At 32.6% G+C, this 18,883-nt stretch overlaps 1 protein-coding gene across 1 annotated transcript in view; it reads right to left on the minus strand.

The window, feature by feature from the left end:
- LOC145276563 (uncharacterized) overlaps positions 1 to 18,883 on the minus strand; it is a 162,855-nt gene that overhangs the window by 76,012 nt on the left and 67,960 nt on the right. Inside the window, exons 7-9 of the mRNA XM_080127758.1 lie at positions 13,662 to 13,730; positions 10,134 to 10,317; positions 8,900 to 8,993 (exon numbers count right to left, since the gene is read on the minus strand). Coding sequence (XP_079983884.1) covers positions 8,900 to 8,993; positions 10,134 to 10,317; positions 13,662 to 13,730 — 347 coding nt within the window. The remainder of the gene's footprint in view (positions 1 to 8,899; positions 8,994 to 10,133; positions 10,318 to 13,661; positions 13,731 to 18,883) is intronic.

Genomic DNA, 18,883 nt, shown 5'->3' on the forward strand with positions numbered 1-18,883 from the left:
AAATGATATTCATTCTTAAATGGAGTGTCCATTTTAGTAGAATGTCCATTTTGGCGCCCATTTGGAATAATGGTAATAGTGTTCGTTAATGGGCCGGGAGACCGAGGTTCATATCTCGATCGAGTAATGGCAAAGACGTAAAAAATGGTACTTGACGCCATCTTGCTAAAACTCAGCATTATAAGGGGAGGATCAAGATCAAGTGGAGTAATTCTGGGAATGTAATGGCGCCACCCCCTTGTAATATATAAGAAAATTTATTTATTTTTACAAGATATAGTACAATATTTTACAATAAAGACAATTAACAACTCATAACACTTAACTCTAACCATTAACTCTTTAAAAGCTAACTACCCTTAACAAACTGCTGGGGAAGAGAGGATACCCTCCCCCCCCCCCGTTTTACAGAGATAGTAAAATATACGTGCTTATCCCATGGTTGCGTTGACCAAAAAGAGAAAAAGTTCTGTCGAATTGCATTGCGGTCCCTTTTTCCCCTGTATCGCTCCGAGAGCGACCAAATTAGTCTCCCTTTCCCGGGTTTGGTGGGGAGGGGACAACAACGCAGTGGCACTTACGAAATAGTGCCACACCCTAAACTTCAATGAAAAGAAAGCCTTGGGATCACTCTCGATTATAGTTGGTTTCTTAGCTTATCTTTTGTTGTTAACGAAATGTATATTTTTCGTAGGATGTCTCTCTTTCATGAAAAAGTTGTTTTCGGTGGAATATCCGTTTCTAATGTAATGTTTGTTCTTAAATTGAATCTGTGTGTGTGTGTGTGTGTGTGTGTGTGTGTGTGTGTGTGTGTGTGTGTGTGTGTGTGTGTGTGTGTGTGTGTGAAATGCTCGGTTTCACTAGCATGGTCGTTTTTTCAGTGCAATATTAATGATTGTCTTGAATGTGAATGCATAGTGCACTGTTACTTCATGTGCTGTTTTTTGCTCGATTTTGTGGAATGTCCGCTTTTTAGTGAAATGTTTGCTATTTTTAGGGGTAGATAAATCTCATTAGCCACGGCAAGGGCAATTCATCTAGGAGAAGGAAGCTGGTAAAAAATGTTTTAAAATGGATGAAAATAGTAGGTTAGCCATGTACAGTAATCTTCACAGACAAAACATTCGTTTCCAATTAGTCATAAGCCATGATAGAAGTAGTAAGGCTTAAAAAATGTCATAAAAATGTTCATGTCAATACGCAATCTGGTTTAACTAGAGACAGGAAAAACTTTAAAAACTGGAATATTTAGACTTTGGTGCAGTTTACTTTTTGTTTGCAAGTGAAAATTTTGCTTTTTAGGGTTTTTTTTTTACATTTTCACCCTAAACAACGCATATTGCCACTATGATGTACTATCAGGGACATAAGCTATAGGGGTACTATGTAGGGCAGAAAGATGTTTGTTCACATTGAACTTCTGCATATCAGTACAGTTGGGGAAGCAGGGACCCGGAATGGAGTTCCAAAGTCTAGCAGTTCTGAAGAGGAAACGACTGGAATAGAAAGCTCTCTTACATCTAGGGATCTCCACTGTGTAGGGGTGGGATTTGGCTGCTAGTCGGGTTTTTCGGGGGTATTTTCGTCGAGAGGGTTCAAATGCTTGCAGTTCGTCAGAGCGTTCACCATTAAAATACTTGTAGAGCAGGCAGAGGAATGCAACATTTCGTTGGTGAGACAGAGGCTGAAACTTAGATGACAGTTCAGGACCTATCAGGTTGGTGACTGTCTTTTGAACCCTGTTTAGTAATGAGAGACTAGTAGCAGATGCACCAGCCCAAATGTGACAACAGTACTCCATACATGGGCGAATGGTGGCGTTATAAAGGTACAAGATACTTTTAGGCGATAGTAGTTTTCTAGCACCGTAGAGAGAGTCTACCTTCTTCACAGCGGCAATATTCTCAATGTTATGGTTCCCACTCATGTTCCCTGTGAACGTTAGGCCGGGGAGATTAATAATTTTAGTTGAGCATACCTTTTTAGTGAAATGATTGCACTTTATTGCAAGGTTCGTATGTAAGTATGTTACGGATCTTTTTTTTTTCTATTCAAATATATTGATCATTTTTCCTTTTTGATAGATGAAACACTTTTTTTTTACACGGTTGTCACCACTTATCAAGGCCCGGAAGCCAATCAGGGATAAGGGTTATTGCAAGTACAGTACGTTAGTGTGGAGATTTGATGAAGTGTTTACTTAAGGGGGCCGTTCATTAGGAATTTGTTAACGTTGGACTTGAACACATCCAAGTTGTAGTCCGGTAGGAAACAGGCAGACGGAGAAGAGACGTTGCGAGCCTATCCTTGTTTTATCGTTATTTCCATGGCAGGTGCTCGTTTGAACTCCAATCTCTGGTCCCCCCTCGCCAATCTTTCACAAAAAACACCCGTCTAGCTGAATCCACTGTGAAAAATTTCCCCCACTCTGTATCTGTGCCTAAATCAAAACGTAGATTCCATGAACAAAGCTTCTTTCTTAGAACTGCACGCTCGTGGAACTCTGTTCCGTCTGCCTGCTTCCCACCGGACTACAACTTGGATGTCTTCAAGTCCAACGTTAACAAATTCATAATGAACCGCCTCCTTAAGTAAACACATCATCAAATCTCCACACTAACGTAATGTACTTGCAATAACCCTTATCCCTGAGTGGCTTCCGGGCCTTGATAAGTGGTGATCACTGTGTAAAAAAAAATATATAACAACTAACAACAAATTTGGGCATGAAGCTGTAAGAAAATTGGGGAGGGGGCGAGGGTTTTTCCATATGAATCTTTGAAATTACTCTTAATCGGCACCTTTCACCACAATACCACATCCACACCATGGAGTTAATCCTACTTAAGGAATTTCCAAACGTTACTGTGTCGCCGAGGCGAATTCTCGTCTTTGTTGTGTGTTTATTTAATGTGGAAACGAATAGTTTCATTTTTGTATACTAATGTTTTTGCATACTAATATTTTTGCATATTAATGTTTTTGTATAATAATGGTTTTGTATACTAATAGGTTTGTATACAAACGGTTTTTGTATATTAATGATTTTTGTATACTAATGGTTTTGTATACTAATAGTTTTGTATACAAACGGTTTTTGTATATTAATGATTTTTGTTTGCTAATGGTTTTGTATACTAATGGTTTTGTATACTAATGGTTTTTTGTATATTAATGATTTTTGTATACTAGTGGCTTTTTATATGTTAATGATTTTTGTATATTAATGATTTTTGTATACTAATGGTTTTGTATACTAATGGTTTTGTATTCTTATGTTTTTTTGTATAATAATGATTTTTGTATACTAATGTTTTTGTATAGTTGTGGTTTTTGTATATTTATGATTTTTGTATACTAGTGGTTTTTGTATATTAATGATTTTTGTATGCTAATAGTTTTGTATACTAATGGTTTACCAAGGCCTAAAGCTATTCAAGGATTGTTCCTTTTGATGGATTAAATCAGATTTCATGCTTAATTTTGCCCACGTGAGGAGACAAGTAAGTCTAGACACATTTGAATTGGCGGAACTTTGAAAGAACACGTGATCGATTAGAGATTTAATCTCCAATAACATCCACGTGTTGACGGATTTGCTATCCTAAATAATAAAACAAGCTTTTAGTGAATATAGAGCGGTTTATAATATGTATAGAAAGAGAGAGGGGGGATAAAGAACTAGTAAAAGAGAGATAGTAGATTCGACTGATGATGACTTAATGTGATTCAATAATTAATAATTAATAAATGCAGACAAATCGAATAGCCAGCTTAGTGCTTTTTGTTCGTTTGTTTTTAATCGTTTTCTATCGATTAATACAGGAAGTGATCATTGTGAACAGCAGTCATGAGTACACTCACACTTGTCATGCACAAAAACATATTCCGTTCATAAAAACGTGGTAATTTTTAGAGATGAGAATTGGTTGTTCGTATTATTTGGATTATTATGACTACTGTTCTCATTTTGAGTGTCATGGCTGGCCATGTCTGTAAGGACAAAGGGAAACCATCTACAATTATGGGACGAAGTAAAAATTATAGACTAAGAAGAACGGCGGAGAGTAAAATGACTCAAAGAAGCAACACATATGCTGAGCGACGATCAATTACTAAGGAGACCTAGTATAGAATTTAACACAGTATGGGAACCATTAATTATAAATAATAGATAATATATACAGTAATAAGTAAGTAATATATATATATATATATATATATATATATATATATATATATATATATATATATATATATAAGTATTTTTTACTATAATAATTAAATACCTACAGGCACTAGTGTTTCATCCTTTCGGGAATCTTCAGTGCAGGGTGTCACGATTAATACCAGTCGAACGATTTGAACCCCGCACCCCGCAACACGAGACATCTCTGGCTCGATTAGCGGAGACCGTATCCATTCGGCTACCATTAACCGCGTGAAATAACGTTGAATTTAAACATTTTAATTTTAAATGTTCATTTACGTCAGTCAGACAGTGATCTAATCGTTATACGATGATCTATGCATAAGAGCTAAGTTGACCGACTTTAATTCAATTGAAAGTGCTCAACGATAAGAAACAAATTTCTTAAAGGGGCTGTCATAATTATTTTTTTACTATAATAATTAAATACCTACAGACACTAGTGTTTCATCCTCTCGGGGATCTTCAGTGCATGGTGTCACGATTAATACCAGTCGAACGATTTTAACCTCGCAACACGAGACATCTCTGGCTTGATTATATATATATATATATATATATATATATATATATATATATATATATATATATATATATATATATATACCGTTTTGGATTTTACCATTCTTGGATTTTTTACCCTTCACCGGACTATCCATTCATGTGAAATCTTTTTATCATTTTTCTTTTGCCTCCTATTCCCCTTACCTCACCCTTTTTTTAACCAAGATCTGTGACTTACTTGTAGTTTCATTAAATACTTGTATATGCAAAATCCGATCCTGCATTTTGCTAATTCCTGCTCTCTGATGAGAAGGAGAGTATTTCTTCGAAACTCCGCGGATTAAGGACTATCCACTTATCTTGTGCTTCCTTTTTTAAAATTAAATATGTTTTTAACTCTTTTTCAAGATGTCTTTTAACATGTTTTATTAATCATTTGTTCATATATATATATATATATATATATATATATACATACATACATACATACATATATGTAATTTTGTAGTTGTTAATTTTCAGAGGTAGGGATACTAGTAAAGTATAACGAGGTTAATACAAGAGTGCTCAACACCGAAGTAGAGCAAGGTATATTTTTATTTGTCTTTACTTTAGCAGTAATGTATTGCTACACAGTCAAGAGCATGTTTCGGTCAGCTAGTTTTTAGTAACTAGAGACCTCATCAGGCGGTCTAGCTTCTATGAAAGTAAACTTTGCAGTAAAGATCTCGGGTCAACTTCTGGTAAAAGCCATTTATAAATACAAACAAGGAATGGAATTAATACGTGTGTAAAACAAAACTAAAAAGAGGTGTAGGAGTAAAGTAGAAAGGGTGGTGGTTTAAGAAGTAACCTAAACATAAACTATAAATATTAGCTTTATACTATTAAAACCAATAATTGCTTTTCTACTATAGCAAAGTGCTTTTACAAATATTTCTAAATATTAAGCTCGAATTATTTTCATATCCACGACCATTAAGTACATTTTAAATTTAAACAGTAAAGAAAACGCACCGTTATATAAAATAGACTTCGAGACTAATTCTAGGATGTGTTTATTTACTATTACTGCTCATGTAAAAACAGATAAAAAGTATATATATAATAGTAATAATTAGTAATAAATAGTGATATTTATAACTAGACACAAAATAGGTTTAAGGCTGTAAAACTTCGTACAAAAACTGTCCGCAAAGGCCCGTGATGCAGCAGTTAGAATACCTGTAAAAATCAATTGCGTGAAGGTTGGAGGTTCAATTCTCGGCGTGGGCGACCGAAAAATACAATTGCGAATTACTTAGGACCTCTATCAAGTTATGGCTGGCGGAACGAGATCATGTTACCCCCGTGAAGTAAATAAAGTGTTTACTGTGCAAATTTCCGAGTTCTACAAGATACACATGAAGAAGGTCGGAAGTTAAATCGACTAAAACGTTGTGAAAGTGACCCTCAAGATGAGATCAGTAATCCGAAGAATCCACATAACACAAAATGATTCCATAATTTGATCTTCAAACTGTAATCCACCCATAACTATCTTCAAAATGTAATACTTCCATTATTTTATTTTCAAAATGCAATTCTTCAATAATTTGTTTATCAAAATGTAATCTTTTTATATTGATGTTAAATATATAATCATTCGATAATTTGATCTTAAAAATTTAGTCCTCACATAATTTTATCTTCAAAATGCAATCCTTCCATAATTGTATCGTCAAAATGTAATTCTAATATTGATCCTCAAAATATACTCCTTTCATCAATTAATCTTCAAAATGTAGTCTTGTCATAATTTGATCTTCAAAATGTGATCCTTCCAATATACTCCTTTCATAAATTAATCTTCAAAATGTAGTATTGTCATAATTTGATCTAAAAAATGTGATCCTTCCAATATACTCCTTTCATAAATTAATCTTCAAAATGTAGTCTTGTCATAATTTGATCTTCAAAATGTAGTATTGTCATAATTTGATCTAAAAAATGTAATCCTTCCAATATACTCCTTTCATAAATTAATCTTCAAAATGTAGTCTTGTCATAATTTGATCTAAAAAAGTAGTCTTGTCATAATTTGATCTTCAAAATATAGTCTTGTCATAATTTGATCTTCAAAATGTAGTTTTGTCATAATTTGATCTTCAAAATGTAGTCTTGTCATAATTTGATCTAAAAAATGTAATCCTTCCATTATTCTATCTTCACAATGCAACTCTTCTATAATTTAATCGCCAAAGTGTAGTGTTTATTTTTTCTAACATGATCTTCAAAACATAGTCATCATAATTTAATATTCAAAACGTAATCATTTCCTAATTTGAGCTTCTAACTTATTTTGCCGAAATTTCCAGTATTAATTAAAATCAGGTTCAATTAATTTTAAATATATTTCATGAAATCAGAAATTTGTGAGATTAAATAACGAAATGAATTCATCAAATAGATTTTTTATTCATTTATTTGTGGACTCTCATCCTCATCTTTATAGTTGTTGTTTCACGACGTTTCGACAAACTATTCCTCTGGCCCCCGGGATCAGTAATGCAGTGGATAGAGGCATTGAATCTTTATAGTTTCAGTTGAGCAGTCTGAAGATAGCGGTTTCAATCCTACCCAAAGTCGGCCAGAGGATTAGTTGGCCAAAGCGTGGTGAGACAACAACAACTATGGAAGGCAGTGATTACTGAAGATAAAGTTAAGAGATTCGGCATTTCTATCCCGTCGCGGTTAATCACCTGAAGAAGGCCAGAGGAATAGTTGGCCGAAACGTCGTGAAACAACAATATGAGGTAAATAGTCCGAAAACAAATGACTAAATATACAAATTACTTATTTCAAATGATTCCAATAATTAAATAACAAATAGGTTTTATTTTGGATTTGTGTTTGGTTATGTTTTCTAAGAATGGAGATGCCATATTTCTTTCTTTTTTACCTTTGTTATTGCTGTATATCTACCGTGTTTAGAAGAACGACAACACACTGATATATGAAAATATAACAATATATCTTTATTGTCGGAGACGGTTATGAATAATTGGTTATTAGAAGAGAGATGTACGCACGAGAATTCGACGGATTAATTCTTCTTGGACTCAAATCTTCAACCAAACGTTATCTCCATTTTGGCTTGTTTTTATATAACTATTTGTGATTACCTTACGTTTTATTCTATTGTTTGATTCTGGTCCACTTATTGATTTTATTGAAAGTAAAATTCCATATTTTTTGTTTTTGTTTTTGTTGTTTATCTATCCTATTTGTGTTTTAATTTATTTTATTTTGTTTATTTAATACTGCTTTGATTTTCGTTCATTTTTTTCTGAAAACGAAACATTTAAAATTCTGGTGGAAAGAGAGCATGTGCAATCAAAGAAAGGGGGAAAAGGAGAGAAAGAAAGCGAAATGAAGCAAAAGAAAGAAAGAAAGAAAGAAAGAGAAAGCCATGGGTAGAAAGAAATAAAGAAATAGTGAGAAAGAGAAAAAATAGAAAGAATGCAAAAGAAAGAAAAAGTAAAAAGAATGAGAAAAAAGACAGAAAAAGAATGAACGAGAATGATAAAAATGAGAGTAAGGAAGAAAGATATCATAAAAGAAAGACAGAATTAGACTATTTTTCATTTTCTCTTATTTTCTTGCGCGCGCGCGCGTGCGCGTGTGTGTGTGTGTGTGTGTGCGTGCGTGCGTGTGTGTGTGTGTGTGTGTGTGTGTGTGTGTGTGTGTGTGTGTGTGTGTGTGTGTGTGTGTGTGTGTGTGTGTGTGTGTGTGTGTGTGTGTGTGTGTGTGTGTGTGTGTGTGTGTGTGTGTGTGTGTGTGTGTGTGTGTGTGTGTGTGTGTGTGTGTGTGTGTGTGTGTGTGTGTGTGTGTGTGTGTGTGTGTGTGTGTGTGTGTGTGTGTGTGTGTGTGTGTGTGTGTGTGTGTGTGTGTGTGTGTGTGTGTGTGTGTGTGTGTGTGTGTGTGTGTGTGTGTGTGAAGAAAAGATATCGTCCAAACTGTTTTGTGTAAGTTTCTTCTACTTCTGGTTCCATATTTTGAATTTTTGACTACAGTCTTCAATCTATTCAGAACTGAATTCCAATGCTTTCGATGTTGGCGCTTTTGATTAAAAGACAAAAATTGGAAGAAAAGCAAAAAATCTCTTGAAAATCTTGGTCAAAACAGCGGAAAGGTCAAACTTACCAATTACTTCATTCAGCTCAGGAACGAATTTTACAATTTGAAGATGGTATGTTTCTTCTTCTTGTTGCTGGAAGGTCCCCACAGATTCTGTCACCTAGCAGAAGAAATCAATCGAGCTTAGAGTGAATGGAGGTGGACGTAAATTCCGAATGCATGAGAAAGATCGACAAAGGTACAGACGAAGGTTTATATAGGGTGGCGCATATGTCACTTGTCCTTACAAAGAGCTCGTATTTGCAAAACTGAAAATGGGGGCCATTTACGTGACAATATTTTTGCATACATAATGCAAAATAAAATTTCAATCTTTAAACTATGCAATAAAAAAGAATTAATAAAGTACATTCATTTAGAAAAAGCATAGTTATTTGAAAATGGTAAAGTGATTAATGTTGTTTATATTGACAAATACAATGGTTCATTTTGTAATAATGACAAAAGGAGGTAACAAATTGGTAACCATCTAAATAAAATGCAGAGAAAATACACAGACAAACAACTTCCATGAGACTAATGGTGTGCATATGAGGCATCTAAACTGAGCATACATCTAATTGTATTCAAACTATTTACTTTCCTCGTAATATTTTAAGTACTAGGACTTATACTTTAATCTTTGAGGTATACAAGGCTCATCATAGCCATTATTAGATCTGTGTACGCCATTGAGAGAAAGTTATAGAAGTCGCAAATTAAACCTGTTTGGTGATCTATTTTTTATGGAAATCGCTCCAGACAAGGCATTAAGTCACTTGATGTAAGGAGCTAAAAAATATCGAAAACTTATTGAAGGCACCGCCTATCTGGGTCAGCCGTTTATAGCATTGGTTACTCTGGGTTTCAGAGAACTCCAACATACTGCTCTTTACAACCATGCATATATTCGGGACGTTGCGTGATTTGTTCTGCTTAGTTAGAAAAGAAAAAAAAACACTTTTTGAAGCAGCTTCATCTTTTCCCTTCCATAAACAAAGTTTTTGAGAAACCAAATAAAATATTGTCATTGTCCATAATTTTGTATCAATCATCAGCCTGGATTACATATGATTTCGCATGTTGTAAGTACAGGGTGTTTCAAAAGTCTTGGGAACATTACAACATTAATAATGTTGTAATGTTCCCAAGACTTTTGAAACACCCTGTATTAAAAATAATAATTCAAAATTTATTTTTATTTAGACGTGTTTGCTTTGTGTATATTTGAGTAAAATGATTCCGTTTTGTTTCTACTTACATTGTCCCCAGATTTTGGTTCTAAAAGACAGGCCGAAGAAAGTCCAGCCGTGACCCAAATTGTATTGTCCAAAGGGCAGTAACAGAGACTTGAGACCGGAGCGAGAAAGTTATTTAATCTGTGGATAAGTTTTCCATCAATCGACCAAATACGAACAGAGTTGTCAAACGAACCAGTCACAATCCTGAAAAGAAATAAAAACGGTACAAATACATTATGTGACCTAAGACCAAACGACTTTGAATCTCTTACGAATTCTGTAACGATTTCATCTAATATACGAGGGTCGTTCCAAAAGTAATGGCTCATCTTTTCTTCCACTCAAATGGATCAGAGGAGATTGCAAGTTGCATTGTTATGATGACTGAACTTATGCATTCATTCATGACCTGAAAGTTTAATCTTTATGTTGCAAATAATGAGTAAATATAAAAGATAATATAAAAATAAAAAGACTTATATATACGAGTTCCAAAAGTAATGACTCCTATTTTATTCCAACCCAAATGGATCAGAGAGGATTGCAAATTGCATTGTGATAATGACTAAATCACCTGAAACTTTAATGTCTCTGTCGCAGATGTGGTGTGAGACTCTAAGAAAGCAACCCCTGTCATGAACGTGCGTCAGAAGCAGAAATGCATCGTTGAATTCCTGACAAACGTGCATTGAGAATAATGGTGATTATGTAGAAAAATGAATTCTGGAGCACAAAAGGTCACTCGTTTTAATGGTATCACTCTCATCTTTGTAGCTCTTCAACTTTTAGAGTTAAAAAATAGGGTTTTATTTTACTTTTGGAGTGGTCTTTGTGCTTAAAAAACGGTCCCGATTTGGTCATTTAATTATCAGAAACACATGCAGGTGAACCCTTAATAAAACCCCGTCAGAAGATGCGCAAGACGACTAAAGATGACATAGCTCGATTAAGTGGTAAAAGATTTCGAATCACTATATTTATCTCCATCACACGATGAGAAGATGTGACACAATGTTCGAAAAGTGGGATTTATAAAGCTAACGCCATAAAATACAAGCACTCTGGCCGGCGAAAAAATACCTGGGCAGACCCATCGTCATTCTGCCGGAGAAACACTTCAGGCGATTAGGTTTAGATGTAGGAGTGAAAGTTATAGAAAGAAATACCATTAACACCGAGAATTTGTGGGTGAAGCTTCAAGAAGAATGGTCTAAAATTAGTATGGAGGATTGTCAAGAACTGATTCGTTCTTGTAGTCGAAGATGTGCAGTTGTCATTGAGAGCAAGGGCTCATTTACTAAATATTGATTGTATTTTTATTGTTTTTTTAGCTGTTTGCATTGTTTTTCTCAATTTTGTCCCTTACTTTTGGACGTTCCTATTTTTAAAATAAATAATTGTTATAATTCTTTTTCTATCCTTTGCAAATGATTCAAATTTTAGTACGTTATTATGGATGATAACGACTACCAGTTGTCAAAATTTTAGCTTTTCACAGTTGTTATTTCTGACAAATATTAGGTTTTTAAATTTTGTCCCTTAGTTTTGGACGCTACTGTATATATATATATATATATATATATATATATATATATATATATATATATATGTTATATTGTCAGTGGTGAAAATTGTAGGTCAGAGTTCACTCCACTTAGTGCGTTGTTTATTTTTTAAAATCTTTACCTGACTTTACATCTAACTTCCTCCCAATGAGTTTACTAAACTGAGTTATTAACAAGTGTTTGTTTGTTTTTCAATTTTACTCACGATATGATGAAAATACAGGTTTCCTGCCATGTTGTTTTATTTTAAGACGGAATACTTCTGCCATATCTGTGAAAGTGTTGCGCGAGGCACTTTCTCCTCCTTTGAAAGAGTACAGAATCGAATTCGCAATATAGTGGAAATTATCTCTTCTCATAGAAGAGACGTTACTAGTCGCTCCCCCTTTCTCCATCCTCTCTCTCTCTCTCTCTCTCTCTCTCTCTCTCTCTCTCTCTCTCTCTCTCTCTCTCTCTAATATCTTCTACTCTACTCTATCGTTATTTTCTTGGAAGGTGCGCGAGTAAGCACAAATCTTTATTTCTTCTGTGTAAGATATTCACAGCAAGAACTCGTCTCTCTACCACAACGAAAAACATAAGACTTTCTTTTCTTCTTACATATACCTGACGCTATGCAGATTTCTCATGGACAGCGCTTTGCAAAGCCTGCCCATCTGTGGAATACAATACTGCAGGACTGCTTCCTTGCTGGTTACGATTTTATCCATATTATTTGGATTATTTGCACTACTGTCCTCATCTGGAGTGTTATTCGCACAATGTTTTGGTCGATGTAACCTCCGACCTTCTTTAGGTGTATCTTGTCAAACTCGGAAATCTTTTTATCGAAACGTCATATGAATTGGATAAAGTATATTTCACACAAGGTTTTTCTAATCATCAATAATTACTTATATCAGAATATCGGATGTTATTTCTCTTTTTTCGAGGACATAAATTATGTTTTTAGTGAAAAAGTTTTATTTACAATTTTCCCACCATTATTAAGTGACAATGTTCACTCAAAAACTATAGAGTTGTCAAAGTTCAAAGGTCAGCGTATTTGGTTCCATTGTTTATCAAAAATGTCGAAAGGAAATATCGGGAAACTTAATCTCAAAGAATGGATAAAAATGTGGTCTCAATGTCACGCATAAAAACTAATCAAAAACATAATTTTTTTCTTTGTTTTTTTGTGTTTGTTTGCTTTTGGGTGGGGGGTAGGAGTTGCACTGGTTATTTTTTACTCCTTATTCTAAAATGAGGATATATAGAAAACAATCTAATGTTAACCGATTACACCCTCTGGAGATGCGGGCTTTTTTACCTAAAACGCATCAAACAATGATATTATTGCCTTTTTTACTTGTCCTTTTGCAAAACTCAATCATGTTCTGCAAAACGAAAACCAAAAACAACAATTTTCCTCTACAAAACAACCAAACAAAACACCATAAATAAATATTTGGAGACATAAATAACTTAAAGCATAAAATCTTTTGCCAAAATGACCGGATTAGGTATTGAATAATTCGAAAAAGGTTGATACACAGAGAATCAAAGAATAAAACCAAACACCATGAATACATATTTTAAGATATAAAGAATTTGAAACATAAAACCTTTACAAAACTGACTTAATTTAGCATTCAATCGCCTGAAAAAGGTTGACATGCCATAAAACAAAACAACCAAGCTAAGTAACATAAATAAATATTTGAAGATGTAAAAAAAAACTCGAAGCATAGAATCTTTTACCAAAATAATTGGTTCGGCATTAAATAACATGAAAAGAGCTGATATGCCGCTAATCAAAAACACGAAACGAAACACCATGAATAAATATTTAGAGATATAAAGAATTTGAAGAATAAATATTTTTTTACTAAAATGGCTGAATTCGGCATAAAATAAAAAGTTGATATGCCATAAAAGAAAACAACCAAACAAAAGTAAAATCGATGCTTAATTTCGCATATAAAGAAATAAAACATCAAATACCAAAAGTTCAGGTCCGAGTCTCGTGCCAATACCATACATGTGATGCCAGCTTCGTGTGCATTGTAATTTCTGTGGAGAGAATAAAAAAAAACAAAATCATTTCAGATAAACAAAAAATTCGGGGGGGGGGGTTATACGAGGATTTATAGTTTGTATTATTTGAATTCTTCAAACTATAGTTTTCACCTTAGATGTTATTCTCGCAACATTTCGGCCGATGTAACTTCCGACGTTGTATTTTGAGATTAGGATTGATAATTTGTATTAATTTTTACCTCTGATGTATGTGTGTTTGCATACATTTATGCATATATATACATACAAACTTACTTTAAACATAAACTAGATTAGAAAACCAATTGAATGAAAAGTGTAAAGATAAATTTCTAAACGATTTTAATCATGCAGATACATACCTATTGTATACACACACACACACACACACACACACACACACACATATATATATATATATATATATAAATATATATATATATATATAGTGCGAGAGAGAAAGAGAGGGGTAGATGGAGAGAGAGAAAGAGATATGACCATAATTAATGCGGAATTTTCGACTCCCATAGCAAATAACAGCAGTAAAATTGATTCACTGTAATTTTTGCTATATTCCCAAGGAGGAAGATTTTTTTTAATCTCATATTTTTTTTACTCTTCGTAAAACTTAACGATTTTCAATAAATTTCCCAAAAACCTAAAAACGGAAAAAAAGAACCCAATTTTATTTCTGCGTATTTTGATGTAAACAGTGAGAACAAGATAATTTTTAAAATTCTCTCAGAAATCAAATAATTGATGGATGTCGTTAATTTTTTACAAACTTAAAAACGAAAAAAATAAAAACAAGTTGAACTATATACAAACTGAAATAAAATAATATGTAAAAACAAATTCTCATATTTCTCCCCTCCAAAGCGATCTTATCAGAAGTTTTTTTTGTTTTTTTTTCTGGGGGGGGGGGGTCTTATTTTTTACATATACTAGAATGATGAAATAAAATATACCTAATTTTTGAGTCACAATCGTTGCCGATTTTTTTTTTCGATTTTTCAGATAAAACGAAGTTGAAAAATAAAGTTGGAAAACTCCGTAATAAGAAATTATTTCGGAAATATTTTGAAATTTCAAAGAGAAATATATATATATATATATATATATATATATATATATATATATATATATATATATGTATGTATGCATGTATGTATACATATATGTGTGTATGTATGTATATATGTGTGTATGTATGTGTATATATATATATGTATTATATATATGTATATATGTATTATATATATGTATGTATATATATGTATGTATATATATGCATGTATGTATATATATGTATGTATATATATGTATGTATGTGTATATATATGTATATATATGTATGTATGTGTATATATATTTGTATGTATGTGTATACATTTGTATATATATATATATGTATATATAAGTTTAGTGGTTAAATTTTAAAGTCTGAAAAAACATATAGACACATATATTCGATTTAAGAATTTATTGTTTGACAAAAGGAATATATAGAAGGGGTTATGTTAATTCCCTTAATCCGTGGATTTTCAATAATGGCTCATATTATCAGAGGAAATGAAATGCGGTTTTCAATAATTGTGCTGAAAAGCAAAAATAGCGCCCATTCGCAGCTGAACATTTTGCTAACCACATTTCATTTCCTCTGATGATATGCGCCAATATTGAAAATCCATGGATTAAGGAAATTAACATAACCCCTTCTATATATTCTTTTTGTCAAACAATAAATTCTTAAATCGAATATATGTGTCTATATGTTGTTGTTTTGTTTTCAGAATTTAAAATTTAACCACGAAACTTATATATTGCTCTATTCTTACTATTGAGCTTATATATATATATATATATATATATATATATATATATATATATATATATATATATATATATATATATATATATATATATATATATATATATATATATATATATATATATATATATATATATATATATATATATATATATATATATATATATATATATATATATATATCCGGCATAATGGCGTTGACACACCGGTTCTCGTCAGATCGCCGAAGTTAAGCAACTTTAAGTCTGGTTGGTACAAAGACGGGTGACCATTTGAGAATTCTAGGCTATATGTGCTCTCTGCTTATCTCAACATTTCTTTCCAGTCGTCCTGTAAATACACTTCACTTGCCACTGGTATTTCATAATGTCGACTCAGGATAGGTGTGGTTAAAGGTTTTCTTCTGATTTTATTTTTGACAAAATAGTGTGTTCAAGAAAAGATTGATTTCTTTTTTGGTTTGAGAATCGATATCGAAATTGAATGTCATTAATTAGAGTTGAGGATAATAATTAGCGGCGATATATATATTTTTTGCTGGGATCTCATGTAATGCAGGCGCCATATGTACTCTTCTATATCTTTTAAATCAAACGGCGAATCTCTCTAATTTTATTGAAATAGTCATTTGACCGAATAGAATATGTGAACAATGAAAGCGATTGGAATTTTATTGGGTTGGTTGATGTACAAACAACTTAACTAAATCGTGATTTTAAGGCTTCGTGCGTAAGCTCTCATGAGTGTTTAAATATTTTTACTACAAACTAAACTATAAAAACCCAATCCAACTAACTCATGATTGTAAAGCGTATGACTTCTTATGAGATTTTTGGTTTTTTATTGCAGACTAAACTATAAACCACAACAAAATTAAAACACGAATTTAAAACTTTCTTTATGAGGTTTTATACTTTTTCACATGGAGTATTCTATAACAAAGGAAATAAACACGATTTAAAGAATAAGATTACATAATTCCGGATCGAAATATCGTTTTCAGTGTACATGCAATCGTACAATAGTTTTCTTTTGCGAATTTTCTTTTCCTTTCAGTAAACATTACTAATAAAAAAATTTAAGCTATACATAATGTTTTTCTGCCGATACGTGTTTTATTTCGTGACAATTTGAAAATGATTTCGGTTTGAAGTCTTTAGACTGGTAAAAAGAAAATAAATTCTGATGCTGTGCTGGTGTATTTTATCAGCACCAAATTCCTGACCTATAAAACTTGAGAATAGATAGCATTATTTTAGATGGTGTAAGCTGAAGACGTGTATTCTCGTCTGAAATTACTGCACGCTCTTCCATAGAAAATAAACGGGTTTGTATTACTGTACACATAGATTCGAAAAAAATAATAAACTAGACAAAATACTGTTAGAAATTCGCTCAATATATATTACCGTGACATAGGTTGACATATATTCGGTGTTTTTTTAATAGTATTTTGTCTAGTTTATTATTTATAACACCTTTTCTCGAACTTACCGTGTGTAAGAGAGAGTCGGCAGCCATTTTGAATTGTCCAATACATCGGTAAACACTGCATGTTTTTCGAGCTGAATAAATATGTTACATTGAATAAAAACACAAAAAATATATCCAGTTTGGTAGAAAAGTAACTTATCTTGCCTTTGATAACATTTATTTGTTATATATTTGTTTTTTGACAACTTTTTCGAATCTATGTGTACAGTAATACAAACCCAAATAAACGTATCGGCATGAAAAATATTTGTATGTAAGTTAAAATATTTTTATTAGCAATATTTACCAAAAAAAAAAGAAGAAAATTAAAAAAAAAAAGAATGCATTTGATCCGGAATTCTATTACCTTTTTTCTTTAAATAATTTTTAGTTAACAAACTATTGCTATGTGTCATCTACACAGCGGGACTCTACCTGTTTATGTGTTAGTCGCCGTTTGAATGATATCCTGATATTAAAGAAGTGGTCCAGCGTAACGCTACAAACCTGAGCAAGTACGAAAGAAGTTCGAAAAGTAATGCCTTATAATTTTTATTTCGCCCGAATCAATGAGAAGGGATTGCAAATTGCATTGTTATGATGACAGAACCTTTGCATTCATGACCTGAAAGTTTCATCTCCGTTGCAGATATTTACGGTGTGAGATTCTAAAAAAAACAAACCCTGTCATAGAGTGCGTCAGAATAAGATATGCGTCACTGAATTTCTCCATGAAGAAAAAATTGAACCGATCAACATTCGCTGGTGCCTGTAGAACGTTTATAAAACCGATGCAGTTAATGAGACCTCAAAATAACTAGTAAACAGGCATTAAGAATAATGGTGACTATGTAGACAAATAAATTCTGGAACATAAAATGTCGCTTGTTTTAATGGCACCACTCCTGTCCCATCTTAGTTTTTGAGTTAAAAATAAAAGTATTTGCTTTTGGAACGACCTTCGTATTTTACAATTTTTTTTCGTTTTATTTCTGAATTTCGTTAATGTTCTAATCATGCTTAAAATGGTACAATTCAGTTGTAGGTTACACTCTTGTGGAGGTTGAAGGCTCTGAGGGATCAGCCATACAGTGTAAGCCATGGTAGCCTTTCGATTTGTTTTTTTTTTAGCCTATAAAATAGCTGCTAAAACATAAAAACTAAAAAAAAAAACTTAGCCTTCGCATGGTGTCGACTATATCCTTTTTTTTTCTACGCATGCGCTGGTTAAAAGTTATAGTTTAAACAACGTTTTTTGCAGGTTTTGTATACGTATGGATTTAGGTCATACATTCATGGAAGAGGCTGGGGAGCTATATGGTTGGGTTTCGATTCTAGCTGATGGCATTCGTGTTATATTTTTTTACGGTTGAAATCATTGCTATATATTAGGTACAACATAATAATCGATAGAGAATTGACTGCATAATAATAAATAAGGAAGCTGCATTAATTAAAATATAATACTTATGTGTATTTTACGACCGGGCAAGGCCGAACGACCTGCTAGTCAACTATAGTTTTAACTGTTTATTTTATATTGGTTTTATTTAAACTAGCGGAACCTGTAGAAATTCCACAGGGTGCGCATTCATCTTCTTCTATCTATCTTCTTCTATATATCTTCTTCTATTCTTATCTTATCTTATATATATATATATATATATATATATATATATATATATATATATATATATATATATATAATGAAAATAATGGAAATAGTATTCCGACAAAATAGAGGAATAAAAAGGAACAAACCGTATTATGTGTTCAGCAACGTTTCGTCTTTATTTCGAGACTTCCTCTGGATTCATTCAGAGGAAGTCTCGAAATAAAGACGAAACGTTGATGAACACATAAT

Source organism: Euprymna scolopes, chromosome 5, assembly GCF_053919585.1.
Source record: "Euprymna scolopes isolate OS-2025 chromosome 5, ASM5391958v1, whole genome shotgun sequence".
Taxonomy (NCBI): Eukaryota; Metazoa; Mollusca; class Cephalopoda; order Sepiida; family Sepiolidae; genus Euprymna; species Euprymna scolopes.